At 46.4% G+C, this 25721-nt stretch overlaps 4 protein-coding genes across 4 annotated transcripts; 2 read left to right on the top strand and 2 right to left on the bottom strand.

Moving 5' to 3' along the window:
• Positions 1 to 493: 493 nt before the first annotated feature.
• EMWEY_00021730 (Exportin1, related) lies at positions 494 to 3683 on the bottom strand (the record flags this gene model as incomplete). The annotated part of the gene is made up of 8 exons (XM_013480568.1): positions 494 to 660; positions 841 to 1005; positions 1160 to 1247; positions 1460 to 1653; positions 2431 to 2566; positions 2878 to 3021; positions 3264 to 3401; positions 3564 to 3683. The coding sequence occupies 8 exons, from the start codon at positions 3681 to 3683 to the stop codon at positions 494 to 496; spliced, it is 1152 nt and encodes a 383-aa protein (XP_013336022.1).
• Positions 3684 to 4783: 1100 nt separating this feature from the next.
• On the top strand, positions 4784 to 5262 carry EMWEY_00021720 (zinc finger (CCCH type) protein, putative; the record flags this gene model as incomplete). Its single annotated transcript, XM_013480567.1, has 2 exons — positions 4784 to 5041; positions 5170 to 5262. The coding sequence occupies 2 exons, from the start codon at positions 4784 to 4786 to the stop codon at positions 5260 to 5262; spliced, it is 351 nt and encodes a 116-aa protein (XP_013336021.1).
• A 6159-nt stretch (positions 5263 to 11421) lies between these two features.
• On the top strand, positions 11422 to 14846 carry EMWEY_00021710 (hypothetical protein, conserved; the record flags this gene model as incomplete). The annotated part of the gene is made up of 8 exons (XM_013480566.1): positions 11422 to 12704; positions 12963 to 13157; positions 13390 to 13477; positions 13702 to 13767; positions 13909 to 13968; positions 14116 to 14186; positions 14304 to 14426; positions 14615 to 14846. The coding sequence occupies 8 exons, from the start codon at positions 11422 to 11424 to the stop codon at positions 14844 to 14846; spliced, it is 2118 nt and encodes a 705-aa protein (XP_013336020.1).
• Positions 14847 to 17147: 2301 nt separating this feature from the next.
• On the bottom strand, positions 17148 to 24210 carry EMWEY_00021700 (hypothetical protein, conserved; the record flags this gene model as incomplete). Its single annotated transcript, XM_013480565.1, has 3 exons — positions 17148 to 17303; positions 17463 to 18090; positions 18215 to 24210. The coding sequence occupies 3 exons, from the start codon at positions 24208 to 24210 to the stop codon at positions 17148 to 17150; spliced, it is 6780 nt and encodes a 2259-aa protein (XP_013336019.1).
• Positions 24211 to 25721: the final 1511 nt, after the last annotated feature.

Here is a 25721-nt window from a genome sequence, read left to right as displayed (position 1 = left end):
TATATATATATATATATACATATATATAATTATTAATTATTAAGTATAATTTATTATTAATTTATGAGAGGTATAATAAGGGATTCATGTTTTGTAGGGAACCTAAACCCTAAACCCTACCGGTAAACCCTCGTAAACCCTTCTAAACCCTTCTAAACCCTTTTATACTCTGATAACGTACAGCTTTATTTCCTTTTCCTCTCATAGATTCGCATAGATTAAGAAGACTACGTATAACCTCAACAACAAATGGTCTTTCTACTGCTTCGCTCATTGCGCCACTTATTGATCCAATACTATAACATAAACGATTTAATGTTGTTGAATTCCATTGCTCTCCTTGACATGGGGCTTGCATGCACTGTATAGACAGCAACCGCAGCAGCAGCAGCAGCAGTAAGCGAAAACATCAGAACAAGCACAGGTGCAGCAGCAACAGGAGCAGCTAGATTGGATAAGGAGTGCTGCACGCCTGTGTCTCTGCTCTTTCTCTTTAGCTCCATGTGCTGCTGCATGCACCTGTATGTGTGCTGCTGCTGCATGCAGCCCCACGCACCTCCATATGTAATACAGAGAGCATAAGTCTTTGTGTCTCCATTTGCCCTAAGTTGGTTAACAGCACTTGCGTACACCTCATGGTGTTGTATAGAGAAACCTCCGCTGCACACCCAAAACACTAAACCCTAAACCCTAAACCCTAAACCCTAATCGCTGTGAATAGGTGGATATATAAACCCTTTTCTTAGGGTTTAGGGTGTATGTACCAATGATTTCTGTAGTAATAAAAACTTATATACAATAAAATAAGCAAATAATTATAAACTATAATTATTTTCTTACCTGTATCTACCTCATAATCACGAGTAACCTCTCCTGTTTCTTGGTCAAACTGTATATACACCTCCTGGGGTTTAGCCATCCTATTAATAAGAACCCCTCTTACTTCATTCAATACTTCTCCGTATGCCTTAACTCGCCAGGATAACTCAGCAGGAGATAAAGAACCTGCATGCAATAATAATAAACATAATAAACAATAAACCCTAAAATAACATCAATATTAAGGGTATTATGCGGTTTAGGGTTTACGGCTAAACAGGAAGCACCAACGGATTCTAGGGTTTGGATATCAGGGTTTAGGGTTTAGGGTTTTACTGACCTTCTGGCTCAACTGACAGCAGCAGAGGACCCTCTGCATTTCTCTGTTCCTGTCTTTTCTGCATTAACAAACAAGATAACCTCAAAACCTACCAAACCCTAAACCCTAGTAAACCCTAATAAGCCCTAATAAACCCTAACCCCCCGCCTCCCTTGAACCGTAGATTCTATCAAGTATACTCCTCCCTCTCCACTCCCAGCAAATCGTGTGTGTACATATATACATGGATGAGTGTGTGGTATATCTATCCAATATAGGGTTTAGGGTTTAGGGTTTATAATATGTATAATAAATACGTACTTTAGCCTCTTGATGTACTTCATGAAGAAGAGTTTCAGCAAAAGAGAACCAGAAATCAAGACAGATCTGAAATGTCTCATCATGACCAGCACCACTAATAGCAACAAGTAACTTTAGGGTGTCTATACAGGTCGTCTTGTTCGTGTTGCGGTCATAAGGCTCTACTATTGTTTCCCTATGGTTTCGTAAGAAAGCTGAGGGGAAAACACATCAATAAATATATTTATTAACTGTTTATTTGTTTGTTTACTTATGTTAAATACAACACAAGAGAAATAGAAAAAAGAATAGAAGCAAGAGGAAGAAGAGCAGCCGCAGCAACACCAGCAGCATCAAGAACAGCAGCAAGAGCAAGAATAACAAGAGCACCATTAACAGTATAACAACATAATCACCACCACCAACAACAGCACGAGCACTAGCAGCAGCACGAGCAGCAACAACAACAGCAGCAAAAACAGCAGACGCAGCAGCAACAGTATACTTACCAGTAAGACAGAGTGCAAGTTGACAGAAAGTAGTTTCCCAGAAGAGTCTGACTTGAGGTGGTACACTGGTGGGGTCGTTATATTGTAAGGATTGTTTAGGTGTATGTGCAGCTTTATCACTAAGTTGTGCCCATAATAGTGTCATTTGTTGACTAAATAGATTTAATTCATTAATATTTAATTGTAATGAGGAAACTTCTGTTAAACAACGTAGACAATCTATACGAAAGGATACATCCTCATAAAAATATTGCAATAATAATGGTAACAATTCTGTCTCGAATACAAACCCTAATGGTATCCATTTAAGGAAATGTGCTAAACATTTAAGGGTTTGTTGTATAAGTGTAATTTTTATACCACCATGAGGAGAAGAAATAAAACTTTTTAATACAAATATACATACATTATATAATTCCTTAAATTGTTTTGTTAATTCATCCCTTAAATGATCTAATCTCTTAGATACTACATCATTTATACCATAATCAAATACTTCCTCAGATAACATATTCAATATTCGTAAATTATTTTCGCATAAATTCTGACTAGATCGGCATGAGCGACATATTTCCGGTATAAATGATGGCCATCTTTCTGGCCATTCTCTCTTCACTATCTGAACAAAAAAACAAATAAACAAACATATAATTTATTTATTTATTTATTTCCTTTTTTTTGGCGGGTTTTCTGCTGCTGGAGGTGTCTTCTTACGGTCTATATGAGTGCCTATTCATAGGGGGGATTTACGTAATTTATTCATGTACTTATATGTATTTATTATTTATTTATTTATTTATTTACTTATTATTTACTATTTATTTTATATATGTTAATTTTAGGGAAATATCTGTATATAAACCCTAAAACACCCAAAAAATAGTGAAAACCCCTAAACCCTAAACCCTAAACCCTAAATTAGGGTTTTACCTCGATGAGGTTTTCATTGACTTTATTAATAAAATGTTTTTCAGTGTTTTGTTTCTCCTCATCACCAGCCAATTGAATAACAAGAGAAGTAACAAATGCCTTTATACCATTTCTCTCCGTCTCCGGCAGTACATTCCATCGGGTCTGCAATATATACAAACCCTAAACCCTAAACCCTAAACCCTGATTAACCTTAATTAACCCCAATAAACCCTCAACCCTTGGAATAATTTACAGACGGCGAGAGGCCAAGAAGAAGGGACAAGCAGCAGCAAAACATGAAGTGGTGATTGAGGTTTTAGGGTTCCTACGAGAACGAATCGGTGGAGGAGTATGTCACAGTGGCTAGAAAGGGTTTAGGGTTTACGGTTTAGGGTTTAGAGTACCGTAATGGTTGCCTCAAGGATCTGAAGAGCAAAGAATTTAGTGTTTGGGTCTTTGGAGACATTTAAGATAAAGGCGACGTGTGTCCATGCATTCGGCATATTTTTAAACTCTCCTAATACACGGTGCGCCACGTCCCTCTGTACATACACCATAGACCCTAAACCCTAAACCCTAAACCCTTAAAATGGTTTCCTCAACGAAAAATGCGATAACACAACCCACAATACCTCGCCACACATAACAAGCCCCCAAACCGCCAAAACCCTGAACCCTGAACCCTGAACCCTAAACCCTCTTACCTCTACACTGTCATTAGAGAGGAACATTGCTGCCACCACTCTGTCTAGCAGATTAACTGCTGCTTCATTGAAGGGGAGGTTTGGATCGAGGAGAGCTCGAGGGTCTGTGAGGGTCTGCATCTTCACGAAGGGTAGTAATAATAAAGGAGCATCTAGGGTTTGAGGTGTACAGGCAGCTGTCGTATACAAACACCTGGGGTATACAGGCAGCTCGGGTGTACAGGCAGGTACAGCTTTCGGGTGTACAGGCAGCTGATGCTGCTCAGGTATATTGCAAGAGGGAGTAAAGTAGGACCTGAGCAGGTACTTCGGTGCAGTTTTTTCTCCTTTTCCGCACCAAGATTAAATCAACAAACGAATATGACGAAATAAACACAAAAAGAACGCCAAACATTCATGAATTACCCCCAACAGACACCCGCGGCAGCCGCCGCCGCTCGGCTCCTGGGGGCCCCGCAGGCGTAGAGATGGTAAGGGTTACGAGATGACGATTAATAAATTAGGGTTTAGGGTTTTGGGGAGACCCTAGACTCTGAAGAAACCGGAGAAAGAAAGGAAGAAATAGAACAACAGGGAGACTAGCCGACAAAGAGTCGGCGCGACGGCGGAGGTGTACGTACACCTCACAGCCTTCAAGAGGTATTCCAGGAGTATTCACCGATTATTTGCTGATCACAAGTTCTAGCGCAGCGGAAAAAGGGTTTACGGTTTAGGGTTTAGGGTTTAGGGTTATTAGGGTTTTGCATGCTTAGCGTGGGGGGGGTTGTTGCGCGGTCGCTGCTGGTGTTTAAAAGCATATGATGTCTTTTTGTGTACACCCAATAATATCTCTTCTATAATCATATAAAAGGATATATATATAATTCTTATTCTTTAATAAAGAGGGGCCCCTAAACCCTAAACCCTAAACCCTATACCCTAAACTCTCGATTCTCTTCCTGCCTTAGGGGCTTTTTCGCCTGCCTTTTGGGGCTTTGGGCTCGTCGCTCTTTTGTAAACATTTCTTTTATAGACAGCAGCAATACTATTTTTATTTTTTAGGTGTATGTACACCTTATATTTTATGTCTTTTAATTAGTTTTTCTTGAGGGTTACCTCTACTTCTTTCATTCTTTTTTTTGTTCGTGCTGCTCCCTTTCTTTGTTTTCTCCTTTTTTTCCCTCTCTTTATTACCTATTTATTTAGGTTTTTCTCCTCTTTTACGTGCCTGTATACCCCAAATGTTTGTCAAGCGCTCTGCACCCAAAGGGGTGCGCAAACGACCAAACCCGTCAGATGCCGCAGCAGACCAACAGGGAGAAACTGCAGCAGCACCAGCAGCACCAGGAGGAGCAGCAGGAACAGAGGGGGAAGCTATTTCAGCAGCAGCGGCAACAGCAGCCGCAGCAAGGTCTGATGGCAGTGATGAAGAACACGCAAAGATAGCCAGAAGAAAGCAGCCAAGGACTAATATCTGCAAACATTTCCTCGTTGGCAGGGTAAGCTTGCAGTTCTAGGGTCTAGGGTTTAGGGTTTAGGCACTCTTTTATTTTGTTTCTATGGTGTAGGGTTTAAGGCTTAGGGTTTAGGGTTTCGGGTTTAGGGTTTAGGGTTTTGTGGTGTACAGACGAAGACGAAAGCATCAGAAAGGGAAAAAATAACAAACGCCTTGGCTCAAGAAAGTAACCCCGATCTTGTAAGAAAAGGAGGAGAAATATAGTTAAATAAATAAATTATAAATAATTACAAAAAAAAATAAATATAATAAAATAAATTAAATATAATTTTTTTTTCCTTTATTTTTTGCGTACAGTGATGTATTATCTTCCTGCTTTTATCGTGTCTTGCCTCTTGTTATTTATTATTATTTACTTTTATTTTTGTTTACTTTATTTATTTTCTCTTTCTTCTTTATTTTGTGTATACTCATTCTTTATTTTTATTCCCTTTCTTGTTTCTTTTTTTCATGTTTTTCTGTATAATTACCTCCCTATACACCCGAATTGAGTGTTATATTGTTTTTCTGTACTATATGTTGCCGCACAACATTTCTTCTTTATTAATTATTATTTATGTATTTATTTGTGTACATTCCTCTTTTCCTTGCCGCTACCTGTATCTCTCGTCGTTAACAACCATTTAAGAATAATTAATAATATAAATATTCAGCATTAAACCCTCCTCTGCTCATATGTATGCATGCATCCATCCATCCATCCATCTATCCATTAATCCATCCATGCATGCATCCTTACACATCCATAAACGCATACATGCATACATGCATGCATTTATGCATGCATGTATACATGAATATGTTTATGCATGTATGCATGCATGCATCATGCATGGACGTATTAATTGTGTTTATGTGCATGTGTGTATGTATACAGAAATTAGATGACGATGCTCGTGCTACAGCTCGATTAGATGTAGATACAGATAAATCGATAGATTATAGGGCAATATTAGAGAGAAATATATTAATAAGTAAGAAGATAGCGAATGGTGAATTAGATGGAGGAATATATAGAGGTATGGGTGCCTATAGGAAATATGTATTACCTAAAGAAGGGGCTATATCCCGTAATAAGATAACAGGTCTATATGGGCCATCAAGGAGTAATAATAGTAACGTAAGACTTACTATGTATATAGATTATAAGCCAGAGATATGTAAGGATTATAAGGAAACAGGATACTGTGGTTATGGTGATTGTTGTAAATTTCTTCATGATAGAACTGATTATAAGGAAGGATGGCAAGTTGATAAAGAATGGGAAGAATTGCAAAAGAAAAAACTCGTAAACCCTAAACCCTAAACCCTACAAAAAACCCTAAACCCTAAACCCTAAACCCTACGAAACCCTAGGAAACACTAATTTCTTAATCAATTATTTGTATAATGTTTATTCATTTTATTGTATAATAATTAGCATCTTAATATTTCTCTCTCTCTCCCCTCCTTTTTTCTTATTTCTTTTCTTCCTTTTTGCATGCATATTTGTATATGTTTTTCTCTTTCATCGTCCCTCTCCCCCGACCCACTCATTCTTTTTCCTCTCTTCTTCTTCCTTTTCTTTCGTCCTTTCCTTTCTTTTGTTTATTTTTTTCTTTTCCTTTTTTTCTTAATTCTTTTCCTTCACCTCTTAATTCTTTTTCTTCTTTTTCTCTTAATTCTTGCTCATTTCTTTTCTTGCCCTATTGTTGTGTATTACTATATACAGGATCGTTTACGTAGACAAGCAGAAGGAGAAGAAGGAGTTTCTTCATGTAGTAATTCATCTGATGATAGCGATGAAGAAGAAGAAGATGATGATGGATTACCTTTTGCATGTTTATCTTGTCGTAAAAAATGGGTAATAAGTATGAATCCTGTTGTTACTCCTTGTGGTCATTATTTTTGCGAAGAATGTGCAATAAATAATTATAAAAAAAATAAATTATGTGTACAATGTGGTGTAGATACCGGTGGTATACTTAATTGTGCAACTAAACTTATTAATAAAATACAGGCAAAAAGTAATAATAATAATGATAATAATAATGATAGTAGTAATGGTACAGCACAGCAGACCCAAGGCAACAGCAACAACAGCAGCAGCAGCAGCAATAGCAACAATAACAATAAGAACACAAATGACAGCGATGATGATAGCAGCAGCGAAGAAGGAGGAGGAGGAGGAGAAGAAGAAGAAGAGGAAGAATAAACAACGGGGGAAAGAGGATGAATACGTCTATACATAAACTACATAGGGAAGTATACCCCTATGATTCAGGTGTATGAGTACATCCTTTAGTAGTAGATATATTAGTGGACAAACAAACAACAATTTTTTTGTTTGTACAAGTCCTGTAGATTTCATTTCTTGTCTTATGACGTCTTTATTCGTTTATGGCTGTTTTTTGTTTATATTATAGCACAAAAAATGATGCCATCCTCCTATTTGTGTTTAGAGGGCATAATAATATATGTATTATATATGTTGTATGTATGCTAGTCATTTTTTAACGATTTCTTGCAGCGAATTAAATGCTGCATAAATGAATAATTGTCATTCATTTATTCGTTTCTTCTACTTATTATACGTACGGACATTAGTACAATTATAACTATTTATACTATTATAACCCCGGTAGTATACCGGAGCTTGTAAGACATCTGTTAAGTACGTATGCATATATAGCGCCATGGTTTGGTTATTTTTTCTCTGGTGTATCTGCAGCTGCACTTGAATGTCTGTTGTTATTGTCTGTAGCAGCATATAACCAATATAGATATAATGCAGTTAAAAAAACGCCTCTTAGTGGTGTATTCGGGGGTCACTCGTTGCATGCAGACAGGGGCGGGGAGGTCTTTTTGCTGTGTCTATGACGGGAAAGTAACTCATGCATCATATTGTCAGCAAAAATTGTGAATTAGAATCAACTTTCTATTTAAATGAACATTTTTATTTAAATTGTATTTTTACTTCCTGGGTTTGCGAACATGGGGAGTAGAGGATCGAGACACAGCGCCGTGTGACCTGCGGCTAGGTTTATTTTGCCGCTGTTAGCAGGGAGGAAAAGGAAGAGAAAATCAAACAGAAAATTAGGAAAAGGGAAATTAAATAAAAGAAAATCGTTTAAGAAGAAGTAGAAGGATATAATTAGGACCACTAAGCTTTCTTTTCTCCCCACGTTTCCTGTTTCGTCTGCTCGCGGCTGCCTTGCGTGCTCTACTGGATCAGCTTTTCCTCCTTGAAACCCCAATAAAAAAACATATAAATAAATTAAATAACTTATTAGCATTAATCATCAATTATAAAAAGGGAAAATGGCTTTTGAGGCCTTGCAGGAGGCCGTCAAATCGGGGCGTCGTGAATTGGTATTGTTGCAGTTAAATGAAACCCCTGAAGCAGTAAAAGGAGCAGACTGCAACGGAACAACTGCAGCAATATTAGCAGCAAGATTAAATAAAGAAGAAATACTTAAAGAAATCATCGGACATGGAGGCGATCCGCATGCAGCAGAATTGCCGGAGATAGGCGCAAATACAGCACTACATTTTGCCGCAAGAAATAAAAATGAGTAAATGTATACGAAAGGAAGTAATAAACAAATAAAGAGGAAATAAAAGCTATTTAATGCATAAATATAAAGGCGATAAAAGAAATAAACAATGCAAGTGTCCTTCCTAAAGGAGCACACACATGCTGTCACACTGTCATTAATTATTTTACTTTTAGTTGTTTTCCTGTCTTTTCTACCATTTGTAGAGGCATACAACTACCTCAACTATATAAAGGAATATTTTTCCTTCTCCCCTTAACACAATCTTCTAGTCCTTGTGCTTATAGTGAGGAGAAAGTACTATCAAACAACACAAAATAAACAAGATTTCTTAAGGTTGTTGTGTATGTTTATGAATGTCAGCTCAGAGAAATGGTCGCTTGTCTTCTTTCCTTCGGTGCATCGCCAAATCAACAAAACGCTTTAGGCCAAACGCCGCTGCATATTGCTGCTCGTGTTGGTTGCAAAGGTGCAGCAGAACAGATGCTAGCAGCAGGAGCTAACCCTGCAATAACAGATAAATCGGGTGAGAAACAGCATTTTTTTCTCTCCTTCTGCCCCTTAGTGTCTTGGGAACACCTCAACAATAAACGTGTACAACGATAATAACACTTGTGTGTGATTGGATGCATATGTGCATGCAATATAATGCAGGCTTTTGTTCTGTTGGTGTTCTGCAGGGTTTGATGCGGCGTATTGGGCAGAACACGGGAAATATAGCGACCTCGCGAGGTTGCTTCCACCTCCTAAATGTTTAAATAGCAAAGAATTGGCTTTATTTCAACTTCTAGCGATGGATCAACTCGACCTACCATTGAAGATGGCAAGCAAGAAAAAAGGGAAGTCCAAGAAAAAATGATACAACAGGTGCGCAAAAATACTCCTCTTTTGCACATAGAAAAAGAGATTAAAAGGAGAAATGCAATTAAAAATGTCATTTAAAGCTTTATCCTCTCTTTAGACTCTTGTTGATTTTCTCTTGAACCCGTTGTAAATTTCTTGAAAAGTTGCAGTGTGCATACACCGCAATAATCATGTATTCAGGAGTTTCTTTTCGCCTATTTTTCTTGCGCTCTTCTGCATCATTCTTCAGGAATAAAAGATAAACTTTCTCTATTTAGTATTTAAAATGTATTTCCATCTAACGAAGAAAGCACTGCCATTCCTTTTTCCTTTTTTCTTATCGCGTGCCAACGCGACTGTTGCTGAGCTGCATATCGACAGCTCTGGTGCGTCTTATTTTCTAAGAAACCAAGGAAGAAACATGATCATTTATTTATACCATTATATTTACTTAAATAAATAAACAATTTCTTGTTTATTTATTCAAACAAATAACTTATTTCATTCAGACTTCAGCACCTACAGCTGCTCAAGCATAGAACAAAAGAGCTTTCTCCCAGATAAAAGCTTTGGCGCAGCCTGCGGCAGCAGTAACCAGCAACCTTATTTTTCTTGGTCTGGTCCGTTATATTTCCCTAACCTCTAAAATAAAAAATTATATTAACACTTAATTTATATATAATATATTTCCCTACTACAGGGGCCCCTTATGACACGGGTTCTTATGCAATAACAATAACAGATGTATCACGCGACGATGGAGTTATTGTATGTTCTTTTTATACACATATTTACTAATCCCTCTGTATCTCATGACTACAACTCTTTATCCTTCTTAGCTTCCCCATTTACTTGCATGGGATGTACCGGAGAATGTTAGCCAGGTAGGTAATTATACGACCTATATCTTTTGCTAATTACCTCTTTTTTAGTGTTTACAATACTTTTATTATAATGTTAAATAAACTATAGATTAGCTCCTCTACGGACCTAACAGCTTTAGGGGCGACTCTTGGTAACAATGGCAAGTACTCAGGCCCTTGTCCTGTCTCTCGTTCTTCGTGTATACGTTTATCTCTTTATGCAATTGGTAAAACCCTTATGCCGGTCTAAACCCTAAACCCCAAACGCTAACTCTGTCTGCAGCTGATAAGAATTTGGGTCTTCCCGTTGGAGCAACATATGAGCAGTTGTACAAAAAACTGTTAGAGACTGCAGATGGCAATGGTTAGTTTCTTGTTCTTACATTAATAAAACAATAAAAAATACTTTAATAAAACGACAACACTTAGGTCTTCTTGATGCCGCTGTTGTCTATACAGTGGCAGAGCCAAGACAGCCCGATAACATCCGCACGGGTGCATAGAATTCGTCTAAGCCGGCAGAGAGGCTTTAGTAGAAAAACAAACATATATATACAATATACAATCCTCCATCTTCCTCCTTCTCCGGGCCTCTAGATGCATGAAATTATGGACACGCATTGTTTATGACTAATTAGAAATGAATTTCAATGGCAAAAATGCGAAGTCGACAGACAAACACACTTGAGCTGTACATACACCTCAGCAGGCCGGAGCGATGCACGGCAAAACCGCCATTACATGGCGGAAGAACTCATAACGAAAAATATTCAATGAAAATATAAGACTAAATTTATTTACATATTTATATGTAATATTTTAAAGTACAAGGGTAAAAGTAGAAAAAAAATAAACACCACAGCCCCGCCGCTGGGTACACAGCGCGCGAGGCGGTTGTTAAGAAGTGGAGAGGACCTGCTGCAAAAGAGAGAGAATATATAATTAACATTTAAATAAATGTTTGCTTTCTTGTATAGTGTTTTAAAAGTGAGGTGTCTCTTCAGCCTTATATCCCCGCAAAGTCGGCATGTTTGCGGTGTACACCCACCTCAAGGACTGGGGAGTCCTACTGGACTTCCTTCCCCTTGGGGGCCTTAGGCCAGTCATGACATCTTGCCAAAATGGCTCAGCTCAATACAGACAAACTCTTTTCTCATTCTAACCCTCCATCATCATCAGCAGCAGCAGCTGCAGCAGTAGCAGCAGCACACCTTCCATCAACCACTCACAAGTCGCAAGACCACCGGTTGCTGCAGCCTTCTGCATCCACAGCTCCTTCTTGGCTACCGGAGACGTCCTATCGTCATCTTGCTGCTGGATCATCTTTAAATTCATCCAAGTTGATTAGCAGCAGCTCTCTTCCTGCTGCTGCTGCTGCTCAGTCGACTGAGGGGCCCCTCATGGGGGCCCCCCAGTTCGAGGCGCCTATATGGGGGGCCCCACCTTTCCGTCTATCAATGGAGGCAGTAGATTTCATCTCTGCTATACCAGCACCTGAATGGTCCGTCTTGAGCGTTGTAAGTCATTGCTTAGGTTTCCTGGGGGCCCCTTGGGGGGCCCCTGATCAACTTAAGGGTTCCTTACGACAAGATCAAGACCCAGCAGCAGCAGCAGCAACAGCAGCAGCTAAACGCCCACAGCCCATTTACGTCTCACTCAGACAATGGAGGAGGTTCAATGCAGGTCTTGCCACTTCAGCCACCTGCAGCAGCCGCATCAGCATCAGCAGCAGCAGTACCATCAACAGCAGCAGATTGAAGCAAAAGACCCAGATGCCCCCAGCACTTAAAGACAACGAGGTCGTCGCTATTTGGGGGGCAGCAGCAGCATTGGCGTTCCTCCACACACGGAAGAAAACTCGAAGACACAACTTAATGCAGCAGCAGCAACAACAGCAACAGCAGCAGCAAGGTCAAACAGTAGTTCATGATGGATTCCCGTCGTTGTACTACCCATCTGCGGCGGCGGCAGCAGCAGATGCTGCTGCTGCTGCAACAGCAGCAAATGAATACCTTTTTAGTGGGACGTCGGCCCAGTGGGACTCATCATCCCACGCGGCAGCAGCAGCAGCAGCAACAGCAGCAACAGCAACGCCTGCTGATGCAGCAGCAGTTGATGCAGGATTATTACGTGCAGCAGGGCTTCCCGACATGCCCCCTTTGCTGGAGGCACAGGAGGAGGTAGTGGAGGTCCGTGTTCTCTTCTTGCTGCTGCTGCTGCTGGCAGCACGTCGGCAGCAGCAGCAGCAGCAGCAGAACTTCCCTGTTCCTGAGGAACCTTTTTTTTCTTCTATGAGTTCCCCTAGAAGAGCTCTGCTAGCATCAACAGCAGCAGCAGCAGATTCATTTCTTAATGAGGGAAATACACAGACATCCCTACCTAATAGCAAGACACAGCACACCAAGTCAGGTTTCTGCTGCAGTTGTTGCAGCAGCAGCAGCTGCTGCTGCAGTTGCTGTTGTTTCTGTTGCTGGTGCCGTTACTTGTGCTGCTGCCGTTGCCTGTGCGTCTGTTGCTCCTTGCTATGAGATGCTCTCTAGCAGCTTTGTAGTCTCAAGTATCCCGGGTGCTGCTGCTTATTTTCATGCTGGTGCTGCTGTTGCCAGCGCTGCTTTCACAGCTGCTGCTGTTGCTTCTGCCTCTTGTTGTCTTGCTGCTGCAGCAGTGGGAACCTAGACTCGAACAAAATTCGGCAGCATCTGCTGCAGTACGAACCGCAGCTGCTGCAGCTGCTTCGTTGTGGACGCCGTTGTGAGCAGCAGCAGCCGCAAAAGGAACACCCACAGCAGCAGCAGCAGGACGCGAATGAGTGTCTTGCGGCCTTTGAGATGGAGGCCCTCGAGGTCTTTCTGGAATGGTTCGTTGCTGCAGTCTGTTGCTGCTGCTGCTTCGCGCTGCTGCTGCTGTATGCGCACTGTGCTGCTGTTGTTACATCCCGCTGCCGTTTCTGATCGTCCTGTAGAGTAGACAGCAACGGCAGCAGGATGGAGTCTACGTGACCCGTCTCGATGGAGGCAGCAGCAGCAACATTGGCAAGAGACAGGGTTGTTGCTGTGTCTGCTGCTTCTCGTGTGCTGCTGCTGCTGCAGCGACATCATGCAAGGACTTGCTTCTTCGCTTTCTGGTGGTTCATCGCCGCTGCTGCCATTCAAACTGTTGCCTAAGGGAGTCCTCCGAGTGAGTAGCTTTGCTGCTGTCGCTGCTGCTGCTGTCGCTGCTGCTGCTGCTGTTGTTGCTACTACTGCTGCTATTGGGGTGCGTTGAAGCTGTTTTAAGTGCAGCTGTAGAGATATAGAGGCGGCGTGGGCACCCCGCTGCTTGCACGTGAAAAATCTCTGTGCAGGATTCGGGTTTAGGGTTTAGGATCTAGGGTTGATGGTTGGGTGTGTGTGTGTGCGCAGCACCTGCTGAGGGGCCTTACAGGGTCCTATGGGGCAGCAACCCTGACAGACAAACAGCAGCAAGCGGTGAGCAGCGATGGCTATTCGTGTTTGCTTTTGTTTCGCAAGGGATAAGGAGCAACAATATCTAGGGTTTACCCAAGGTTTAGGTTTTGTGGTGTAGGGTTGGCAGATTCAGTGACTTCTTTTGTTGCGCGTTTGCTACAGGCGCTCCCTCGGCGATCTCAGGTCCGAAACCTCAAAGGGGCGTTGCAATGTCTGAACTCCGTAAGATCCTAATTTAGGGTTTAGGGTTTAAGGGTTAGCAGTTTGCTGTTCGTGGTTCTTATGGCCAGATTCCGCTTGAGCGGTTGGCTCGGCTGATTGGCAGAGCGGTTCAGGGTTTAGAATTTACGGTTTAGTGTTTTTTCGCAGGCGGCCTTGCGCTCTTCTCGTATCTTGAGGATTTCCTCCTGCAGCAACACCGACATATTCATATCTTGGCCGTAGGCTTCATTCTCGAGGGTTGGGGGTTTAGGGTTTAGGGCTTGGCGAGTTTTGACGGTTGCCTGCTCTTGGTATGGCACGATGTGTAGGGTTTAGTGTCTAGGGTTTGCGCGCAGGGTGGAGGCGTTGGTCTTAGAAGGTCTTTCGGGGTGTTCAGTGGTTGCACCGGTGGTTGTGGGGCCCGTCTTCGTCCGCAGCTGCTGCCGCCTGACACTCCATACTCGGGCTAACGCTGTCTTGTACGTTGGGGGTTTAGGGTTTAGGGTTTTATGCTTCGCGATTAGAGTTTAGTTCTGAAGGGGATATGTTCAGGAGTTGCTGCCGATGAGGCGAGGTAGCAGGAACACTTGAAACCTTTGGAATGCAGTGAACAAAGGAGGGCTTGTGGTCTAGGGTTTAGGGTGTAGGGTTTAATGTTTGCGTGCAGCGTGGACAACACGTTGGGAGCCGATTTATTTGTTGCTTGTTGTTTTCCCCCTGTCCTGCTTGGCGGAAGTCGGGCACTCTCTTTGGGGCCGTATAATGTTATCTGCCGCCCGCCGCAGCAGCAGATGCAGCAGCAGCAGGTGGTGCAGGAGCAGCATCAGGAGGTGCAGCAGCAGCAACAGGAGGAAGAGCCGGCCAATGCGCCGCGCAGCCTGTCTGTGCATTCCCCGTAAGACTGTAGCAGCAGAAGCAAACCATAAACCACAAAAGCTTTTGTTGAACTTAGGGATTCCTGCAAGGAACAATAATAATAATCTTTATCGGTCCCAAACCCTAAACCCCAAACCCTCGGCAGCCGTCCGTGTGATTCTCAGGTCGTTGTCTCTGATTATTTCCTCCTTTGCCTTTCCAGTTTGTCTTTGTGGAGGACCAGCTGAGAGCGAGGGGCCTGAGGAATCCCTAAACCCCAAACCCTTTAAGCTTGTAAACCCGAACAAATTCCATGTGCGTCTTCCCTTCGAAGGTTGATGGTTTAGGGTTTGCCCTACATGGGTTAGAACAAAGGGTATACGGGTAATTATTCAGGAAGCAAGAGGATGTGAGTTGAGGGTTTTGAATGCTGGTGTCAACCTGTTAGGCTGTAGGGTTTAGGGTTTGGGAGTGTGTCGGGCGCGCAGATGACCCCTGCGGTGTTGGAGCTCAACTGCTGCAAGGGTTTAGGGTTTAGGGATTTGGCTATGCTGCCTCTGCCACAACAGTACTACGAAGCCGTACAAGCCCTAACAAGAAAAGTGATACCTAAACCCTTGTTTGCCTTTCTCCTTTTCTTTTTCATGTGTTATTTGTCTTGTTTGGTCTGTATGTTTTGGGGCTTGTGTTCCCTGGTGAATTCATTTCTATTCAGTTTCATAAATGTTTTGTTTGGTTGGCGGGTTTACGGTTGATGGTTTAGGATGCTTTGAGCCTTTTGAATGCCTCTTATGCCTATATTGTGTGCCGTCTGTTTGTTAATTTACATAATGGCAGTTGCTTGAGGGTTTAAGGTTTAGTAGGGTTGAGGTTGCGGTGGGGCTTCCGGTTTTGGGGGTTTAGGGTTTGTTACTAGGGTTTAGTGCTTGCCGTGTTTGCTGCTGTTCATAGGTATGCGGGGGCCAAGACATTTTGCGTCTGGGATCGGGCAGCAAGCAGCAGGAGCAATCATTGTCTCTGCTTCTCTGTCTTATGCTCTTGTTCGTCTATCCGCAAACCCTAAACCCTAACCCCAGCTGGAGACCCTTACAAGCCTTATTTAATCAATAAACCCTTGGAAATGAACCCTAATTGAATGAGAAACCATCCTAAAACTAAACCAGTCAATACACCCTCGTGTTAGCTCCCAAGGGTTTGTGTGAGGGTTTGCATATATCTGCAAACCCTAAAGCAGCATCTTATTGCACCTCTCGAATCATCGCTCTATCCCAGAACATCCATAAACAGTAAACGCTACTAAACCCTTGTTGAGTGTTTGGTGCCGCAGGGAATTCTGCAGAAAGAATTCCCCCAAATCGCGGCGTTTTCTTCAACACCTGAGCAGGCGTGGGGACGAACAGGTGAATGTTTAGGACTTGGGGCATATGGTTGAGGGTTTAGAGGTTATTTTATGATCGAGGCTTTATGGTTTAGGGCGAATGGCGTAGGTTATAACGTGTGGAGTTGATGATGTGGTGTTTGCCCGTGCAGGCAGAAGCGCAGCAAGAGTCCACTCCCTGAATGCAGCAGGCACCAGCTTGTAGATTTAGGAATTAGGGTTTTGCGGTGATGGTTTCGGATTTTGTAATGAGGGTTTTGGGTTTCGAGTTTTGCTTTAATTAACTGGCATTCGAATAACCCATGGGGCGTCTACCCGCTCCCTCTTTCAAGGGTTTAGGGCTTAGGGTTTTGCAACCTTTGCTTTTTTAGATTGTTTTATTTATTGCCTGTGGGGAGGTTGGGGCCCTTAAAACGGAGTAAAGTGGACAAAAGGGGGAAAATAGATAAATAAGAAATAATAATAAATATGTAAAGAAAAGAGGGAAAGAAGTAGAGAGACGGTAACAAATACAGTTAGAGATTGTATGAGAGAGACAAAAAGAAGCGTAGGGCAGCTAAGCCACAGCAGTCTTTTTGCAAAAGACGAAACCGTAAACCCTCAATCCTACGCACGCTGGAAGCGGTCTCTCAGGCTTGATGCTTGTGGCCAGCACAGATGGTTTAAGATTTAGGGTTTAGGGTTTGGGTTTGTTTTCCTCTTAGGAGCTTTTGCACCATTGTTGGCTGCAGCAGGTGGTTGCTGCTCCTGGCGGTTTTGTTGCTGCTGCTGCTGCACGTTTTGCTGCTGTTGTTGTTTGCATTTCACCCGCTGTGGTGCTTTTTGTTGTTGATGCAGCTGTTTTATCTGTTGCTTGTTTCGCTGCTGCTGCTGCTGTTGCTGCAGCAGCAAGGTAGAAACTGTGTCTGCTGCCTCCCATGAGGTGGTGTTGTCTGTCCATTGGATTTTAAATACCTTTTCTTCTCCCTCATACGAAAACTTCTCCAACACTTTCTTTAAATGCCGCTCGCCAGACACCCCACGTAAACATCGAGACACCTGCATTCAAACACACAACATCCTGCTGCTGCTGCGGCGGCAGTTCGTGCTGCTGCGGCGGCAGTTGCTGCAGCTGCAGCTGCAGCTGCAGTTATGGGAACAACAAAACAACAAAAACAATTACATACAAAAACAAGGCAAGTAAGTAAAAAGAGTGAAAAAAACAACAATAAATCAATAATATTTTAGCAATAAAACAATAGTAGTAATAATTGTAGGGTAAGTTCACGGTTAAGGGTGTTACTTTTGCTGCCATCGCTGTTTTCTTCTTTTCCTTCGCCTCTCCTCCACCTTCTACTTCATCGGTCAAACCCTCAGGGGGTCCCGTGCTGCACAGCAAACCCTTACTTGGGGGCCCCCCTCTATTTTGAGGCCCCTTCCGTGACAGCCCCCGGCATGGGCCCCCCCTGCTATCGAGCTTGTCTTCTATGCCAGGCTGACCAACGCGCCTAGCTAGAGGGCCCCTGGGGGCCCCCACAGGGGGCCCCCTGGTGGCTGCTGCCTCATCAGGAGGCGCGGAGGCAGCTGCCTGGGCGGGGAGGGCCCTGGAGGCTTCGAGGGCCCCCTTCCTGCTGCAGCGGACCCCTATATCCCCTTGCGGAGGCCCCATATGGGACTCTGAGGGACCCTGGGAGCCCTCTACTGCCTCTGCGTCTGCAAGCGGATCGATGAGGGCCCTTCTATCTCTCCGCTGGTTATAGGAGAGACGAAAAGGTCTGGAAGGGTCTCTGCATGCGGTGCTGCTGCTGCTAGTGCTACTGCTGCTGCTGCTGCGGTTGAGGCAGCTGGAGACGCGTCTAGGCCTTAAAAGGGGCCGGCTTTGTGGGGCCCCCAGACACGCTGTGGTTTTGGGGGGGCCCTGAGCTCTTGTGCTGCAAAGACGGAAAACCACAACACAGCTGCTCCCAGCCCTGACAATTTTGACTACTTTCGGTGTGCTGCTGTTGCTGCTGCCGCTGCTGCTGCACTTCCTGCTGTTGGTGGTGGGTGCATTACCGCAGTCGAACGGGCTTCATGCATGGGGGATATTCTGCTCCTCCTCTTGGCTCTGCTTTTAAGAGGGGACCCCCCAGTTGGTTTGGAGGCCCTGGCACTTCTTGGAGGAGCTTGGCGTACGCTGCAACACAGTCTGGCTCTGCTCCAGCCTGCTGCTGCTCGTGTTCCTCCTCCTCCTTCTCCTCCTTCCAGCATGGTAGGGTCTGCTGCATGCACTCATCCGAAGACTCGTGGGGAGCAGCAGCAGCACAATCAGTAGTAGAAGCAGCAGCAACAGCTTCTGTTGGCCCTGCTGCTGCTGCTGGGGAGCTGTTGTTCCCCCATACATCCCCAACGGATGGGCCTAATAAGATCTCCCCTGTTGTTTCTATGTCACTCTTAGTTTCAATTGCCATGATGTTGCTATTGCTGCTGCGAATGCATAAAACGCAGTCCTCTGTTGCTGCTTCTATTGTTCCGGCTGTTGCTGTTCCTGCCGCTGCTGTTGATGTTGTTTCTGTTGGTGCTGGTGCTGCAGCATGGCTGTAATTCGATCGTGTCGGGGAGAGTCCAGCACTAGGGCCTGCCGCTTCATCTTCGCTCTTAACCTCGTAAACACTCAGTTGCTGCTGTTGGTGTTCTTGCTCCAGCTGCTGCTGCTGACGTTCCTGTTCCACTTGCTGCTGCTGCAGGTCTCGCTGGTGGTTCACACCGGGAAACCGCTGCTGCCTTCCGTGCTGCCTGCACGGCTGCTGCTGTTGCAGCAGTCGCTGGTGTTCTTCTTGCTCCAGATGATGTCTCTGTTGCCATTGCTGTTGCAGCAACTGCTGCTGTTGTTGTTGCTGCTGCTGTTGCCTCGGTGAACTGTCTTCGGACAACATCACAAAGGGAGACAGCGGCCTCACGCAGGCGCCTGATTGCTCCTGCATATCCAGCGACAACTCCCTGTGCTGCAGCTGCTGCCCCATCAACAGATCCTCATCCTTCTCCTCCTGCTCGTGATGCTCGTGATTCTGCCTCTGCTCTTGTCCCAAGTGCTGCTGCTGTTGCTGCAGTTTCATGTGCTGCGGCTTTTGTTGTTGCACTTCCAAGTGCTGCCGCCCCTTTTTTTGCAGTTGCTTATGTTTATGCTGCATGTAGTGCCGCTGTGTCTGCTGCTGCTCCAAGTGCTGCTGCTGCTGCTGCAGCTCATTAACCATAGCACTACTATCCCTTGGCGCTCCAAGGTGTATAGTGGCAAGACCAGGCACATCCTGCTGCATCGGTGCCGTTGCAGCTGCAGCGGCAGCAGCAGCTGCTGCTGCCGCTGCACCAACTGCTGCAGCTGGTGCCGCAGCAACTGCAGGACCAACTGCTGCACCTGCTGCACCACCAGCTGCAGCATTTGGTGCTGCAGGCTGGGTTCCTGCGCCTATCCCCTGTGTGCGCGTCGAGGTGACAGCAGCAACAGCAGCAGCAGCAGCACTAGCAGCAGCACTTGCAGCGTGCTGCAGCAGCCCAGGCAGGACTTCCCTCATAATTTCTTCACATAAACCCTTCACTGCCTCGCGGCAAACGAAAAAGCTGTTGCTGCTGCTGCTTTTGTTGGTGCTGCTGGCAGCACCGATGAGCCCTCCTCCTGCTAAGTGACCCCTAAAGTTTTGGGTTTGCTGCCGTTTCACATCCTGTCTTCTGCTGCTTCTGCACCTGCGGTGACTCCTGCGGCTTGAGCACTTCTCATTGCTGCAGGTGGTGGTGTTACTGCTGGTGATACTACTACTACTACTACTACTACTACTACTACTACTACTACTGCTACTACTACTACTACTACTACTGCTGGTGGTGGTTGAACGGCGTCTGCGACGACTTAGCGGCAAGCGAGAGAGAGCTCCTTGATAGGATTTTAGGAGCCTCAGCTGCTGCCTTAAGGCAAAAGAACCCGGCAAATGCTGCTGCTGAACCTGATCCTGCTCCTCTGGCTGCTGGTGCATGAGCAGCGACCGCCTATCTTGCGACCGCCGCAACCGCAGATGCTGCCGTTGCTGCTGCTCTTGCGGGTGCTGTTGCTGCTTCTGCTGGAGCTTTCGATAGGCAGTAGCCGAAGCGAAATCGCGAGATGCAGCTGCAGGAAATAGAACTGCTGCACTATGTGTTGATGCTGCTGTTCCTGTTGCTCTTCCTGTTGTTGTTAGCTCTGCCTCATCTGCTGCTCCTGCTGCTGCTGCTGCTACACCTCCCGAGTTGCAAATATCAGCAGCAGTAGCAGCCTCGAAAGCACCGACTGCAGCACCAGTGCCATCCTGGGTCCCTCTCCAGGCAGTTTGCTGCTGGCGCTGCTTCTCCTCCTCCTCCAGCTGCTGCTGCAGCAGGAGCAGCTGGTGCTGCTTCTGTGTGATGCTCGAAACTCGTGTTAAGTTAAAGAATTTGTTTCGTTCACAGAACGAAGCCTCAGAAGGTTCTTGGTGAAGCAGGAGCTGCTGCTGCTCCTCTTGCCGTTGCTTTTTCTGGTGCAGCTGTGTGCCACTAAGGAATTTTGTATGAGACCTGGGGTGCCAGGAATGCCACTGCTGCTGCTCTTTGTTGCTGCTGCTGCTCCCTGTGCAGGGATCCGCAAGAAGCCGTATGCGCACCTGCTGCCTCCTCCGGCGCCGTTTGCCGCCTTTGCTGCTGCTGCTGCTGCTACTGCTACTATCCCTGCAGTCACCTTCACACCTCCAGAGTTGCTGCTGCGCTCCGTCGTGCTGCAACAGCTGCTGCTGCCGGTGTTCCTGCAGCCACGTTTGCAATCTCCGCTTCTGCAGGATGCTAAGCTCGGGCTGGCGCTGCTGCTTCTGTTGCTGCCGTTGCTGCTGCTCCTCCTCCACCCGACAGGAGGCAGGAGACGGCCTCGGCTGTTGTAAACAAAGACCTGCTAGATTGCCGCATCTCCTCTTGTGAACAGCAGCAACACCAGCAGGAGCTGGACCGGCAGCAGGAAGAACTGCAGCAGCAGATGCCTCTCCCCTGCCAGCAGCAGCAGCAGCAGATTCATCGCTCCTATAGGCTTCACCTGAGCTCGCGACTGTTCTGTGGAGCCGCTGAAATAACGCTGAACAACATTGGGTACCAAAACGAGCTTTGGGGGGGGACCCCAAAACAGGGGCCCTTCCCAAGAAATGAGGCCCCTTGTGCCTGTCAATAGGCGGCCGAGCCAACAAAGACCGCGCATTCAGCTTGTTGCTGCTACTGCAGTAGCTGCTGGTGTTAGTGTTAATGCTGCTGCTGCTTCTACAGTTGCTGCTGATGCTGTGGGTTCTCCGTAATATGGTACTCAACTCGCTTTTGCTGCTGCTGATGTTGGTTTCGCGGTTGCCGTTGTTGTTGCTGCTGCTGCTGTCGTTGCTGTTTGCCCTTCGGGCAGGAGGTTTCAGGTTATGGCCACTTGCTCTGCGGTTGATACTGCTGTAGCTGCTGCTTCTGGTGCTGCCAAGGGCTTCACGCCTGCTGGTGCTTCTGCTGTCGGCGCACGGCCCGTCCTCAGCAGCAAGGTTATCCCGTGCCCCTGCTGCTGCTGCCAACCTGCCGGACCCCTTTCCATGAGCAGCAGACGGCCAAATATTACAGAATGGCTCAGCATCGGGCTGAGGAAGCAGCAGCAGCCGCTGTTCCTGCTGCTGCTGTACGGGTACGCCTGTTGCTGCTTTTGTGCATCCTGCTCTCGAGTCACGCTTGGTGCTGTCTCTGCGGTGATGTGCTGCAGCAGAAGCATCAGCAGGAAAGCTTCCCTCTAGGGGAATTGCAATAGGGGCAGAAGTGCTGCTCCGCAGGCGATGCTTTGCCGTATGCTGCTCCTTGGGGCGTGCTGCTGCTGCTCCTGCTGCTAATGTTGTTTTGGCTGCTTTTGCTGCTGCTTCTGTATTTCTTGCTGATGTTGCTTCTGCTGTATTTGGTGCTGCATGCTGAAGGGGGAGCTTCCACTGCTGCCGAAACCCTCCCGTCCTTCTTCGCCTGTCGCCAGCAGCAACTGCAGCAGCAGCAGCACGTGTCCTGAAACTGCGGTGGCTCTGGCTGCTGTCGCTGCTGTTCTCCCGGCTTGTGCTGTTGCTGCAGCCTCCTTCCGTATGCATGATGCCTTCAGGAGCCTCTGAATTTGCTGCTAGTGCTGCTGCTATGGAACTTTTCCTCATGGCTGTGCTTGGCTCAGAATCCGCTGTATGCTGCTGTTGCTGCTGCGGGTGCAGCTGTTTGGACAAACGGCGAACACCAACAAAAGCACCGGGAGCAGCGGCATGCAGGGCGGAAGCGACAGTATCTGTTACTGCAGCAGGAGCAGGAACAGCAGCAGGAGCAGCAGGTGCAGGAGCAGGAGCAGGAGCAGCAGCAGCAGCAGGAGCAGCAGCAGCAGCAGGGGCAGCATCAGGAGCACAAGGAGCTTCTGCAGCAGCATCAGCAGCAACAGTGCCGGTAGCTTCCTCTTTAAGCACTTCCTTTCCTGTGTCAGCAGGCGCAACAGACGGCGTAGAGGCATGCGTGATATCACAAACTGCAGCAGTAGGAGCAGCAAGAGCAAGGGGAGCAGCATCAGCTGGTTGAGGAGAGGTGAGGGACGCGAAGGGGCAATGAGGAAATGCCGCCCTGAGAGCAGCAATTAAACCTTTTTTGTTGACAGCCTTCTGATGGCTTGTAGCAGCAGCTGCTGCTGTACCAGCTGGTGCTTGTGCTGTTGCTGCTGGACCACCACCACCAGCTGTTTCGGGCCCGGCTGCTGGTGCCTTTGAAATAGCTGCTGGTGCTTCCTTTGCTGCTTTTGCGTCTCCTGATGCTGTTCCTGCTGTTCTTGCTGGTGCGTCTGCAGCTGCCGCTTCTGCTTCCGTTGCTGTTGCTGTTGGTGCTGTTGCTACAATTGGACAAAGGGCGGAGTCCTCCCTTCCGCGAGCCTCTGCTCCTGGCTTTGCTCCTGCTGCACCTCCTTTAGCAGCAGAAGCAGCAGCAGGTAGAGCATGGGAGGCGGAAATTGTTGCTGCTGCTGGGGCCCCTACTGATGAGGCTACCCCTGTAGAGTCCTCCCTTCCTGCAGTTGCCGCAGATATTCTCTTCCCATCTTCTGTCTCAGTCTGCTTTTGCTGCTGTTGTTGCTGCTGCTGCATGTGTCTGTCCAGGTGATTGCGCTGTTTATGAATATTTGTTTGTGAGCGGCTTTGTTTGTTACTGCTGCTGTTGTTGCTGTTGTTCTTTTGCCCCCTTTTGACCTGTATTTTACTTTCCTTTTGTTCTCTGTTCGTTTTTCTGCATTTTTCTGGTGCTTTGCTCACTGCCACGTTGCTGCTGCAGCATTTGGCCAGAGCATTTGCGTCTCCAGAAGAAGGGAGGACCCCAGTCTCCACCGTCCCTCTTCGGGCCTCTTGGGGCCGCCTCGGGCGGGCTTCAGGGGCAGTAGGAGTCCCTATGTCTGGGGTTCCTCCGTCAGGCAATTCGTAGGGGAAGGGCCGCCACTGTTCCTGCTGCTGCTGATGCTGCTGCTGGTACTCCATATCCTCCTCCTGGTGCTGTTGCTGTTGCTGCCGTTGCTGCTGCTGTTGTTGCTGTTGCTGTTTCTGCTGCATTGGTGCGGCCTCTGTTGTTGATTGTTGGACTGTTTTCGTTGCGGCAACAACAGATGGAGATGCCGGCGACGGGGGACTGCTCCAACGCAAAGATGTAAGGTTTAGCGGAGAATGCCCCCCGTCAAGAAGCCCCCAAACAGGACTGTTCTCAGCTAAGGGGGGAGAGGGGGCCTCTCCAACAATCTCATGAGGGGCCGCTTCAATTGCAGCTGAACTGCGGGTCCGACGTCGCGAAAGAGGGGGGACCCGCTGCCGCTGCGGTGTTGCATCATGTGCTGCTCGATGCTCCCGCTTCTTCCTCGCCTTAAGAGGCAGACCTTCGGGGGGGTCCAGAGGGGCCCCCTCAGGGTCCCCATCTGGGGCCCCTGAAGGAATTCGTTCCTCTTTGGGGGAGGGGATTTCAGCGGTTCCCTCAGAGGGCGGCACAGATACCGCAGTCTCTCTCGAAGCCATTCCTAAACCCTAAACCCTAAACCCTAGCCACGCAGATATGACGTTGAAACCCTACGGGCTGCTCAGGACGGTGTCTAAAATGCAGCATGAGCTAACCGACAACAACTCGAGCTGCTTGTCTTGTCGATGCTGCTGCTGCAGATGATGCCGCCGCTATTATGTATGCAGCGGCCGTCCTCGCCTTCGCGCTGCTGCTGCAGCTCTTGCTGCTGGATGTGCTATCTCCGTCGCACACCACGTCGGGTCTGTTGGCTGAAGGCTTCTCGGAAGAGAAGTTGAGTTTATGATAAAAGGGGTAACCGCTTTTTGAACGTGGGGAAATAAAATTGGGGTTTAGGGCTTAGTGTCTGGGTTATAGGGTCAAGTGATTATGTGTTTACGATTAAGTGGGCACAACGCCGCCGCGGGGCGCCGACCGTAGGCTGCGGGGAGAGGCGACCCTCTCGTTCTTTGGGTTTGCAACAAAGTAATAAACAAATTCCAATGTTTGGACTTAATATTTAAGGCAAAACACCAGTCACGCAAAAACAATGGGGGAAGGCAGCAGCAACCTTGCACGGCACGCCGAGCATCAGTTCACGTTGCCAGCAGCCCAACCCCTTATCCCTACACACTAAACAGCAATTTAAACAGTATTTGTCTCTCAAAATTATATTTTGTAATTTGAAACGTTCTTACCAAAAACATGATTTGACTCTAGGTGCTCACTTAACCCCTCACACCCTTCGTTTCCAACGCATAGGCAGATTGCGGCTGTAGCGCACGGCGACCTACGCTATACCCATGTAGGCCTGCGGCCAGTCTATCCTCGGATCAACGGTTATATGTCAAAATAAGTTCGAGTCTCTGTTATCTTCTGGGGAAGTCCCCAGATAAATAGATCCCCCCTTTTTGTGTAAGGATCCAACTCTGCCTGAGATCCTCTGGACCGCCCCCATAACATTGCCAGGGGTCGGCGCAGAGTCGTGTCGTCGGCCATACACCAAGTCCCCAGCCGTTGCGGCCGGATGTCCCTCGGTTATCATTAAGCCGTCTGTCTAACTAAAGGTGTTTTTATTACTATATTCTCGCAATATTTATTTCCCCTTTCGGTAGATAGCTCCCTATAGGACATACCTAAGTCCCCCACACTATAGCACTACAGCGGATTTGGCCCACGCAGCACAGAGCACGGTATTCCATTGTTTTCTCGTTTTTCCAATTTTATGGATATATTTCACTTGTTAATTTAAATTAGCTTTCGTAAGCGCCCTAAAAAACATTTTAAAGTCAGTTACCTTCGTACTGCCGCCCATTCCCCCTACAATTGCAGGGACGCCGACTCCCGCGACTCCCGACTACCCTCTGATACGTCCTAAACCCTAAACGTTAAACATTAGGTGGATATATTTGTGAACTTTAATTCTACTTTTATCTGATTTAACAGCGGTATAATCGCCTCGAGGAGAAAGAAGAGGAGTATATATCTTCCTACCTATCTAAAAATACCTCCAACTGAGGTAAAAGGTGGT

This window comes from Eimeria maxima, genomic scaffold (genome assembly GCF_000499605.1).
Source record: "Eimeria maxima Weybridge genomic scaffold, Emw_scaff207, whole genome shotgun sequence".
Lineage (NCBI taxonomy): Eukaryota > Apicomplexa > Conoidasida > Eucoccidiorida > Eimeriidae > Eimeria > Eimeria maxima.
This window is presented reverse-complemented; position numbering and strand designations above follow the sequence as displayed.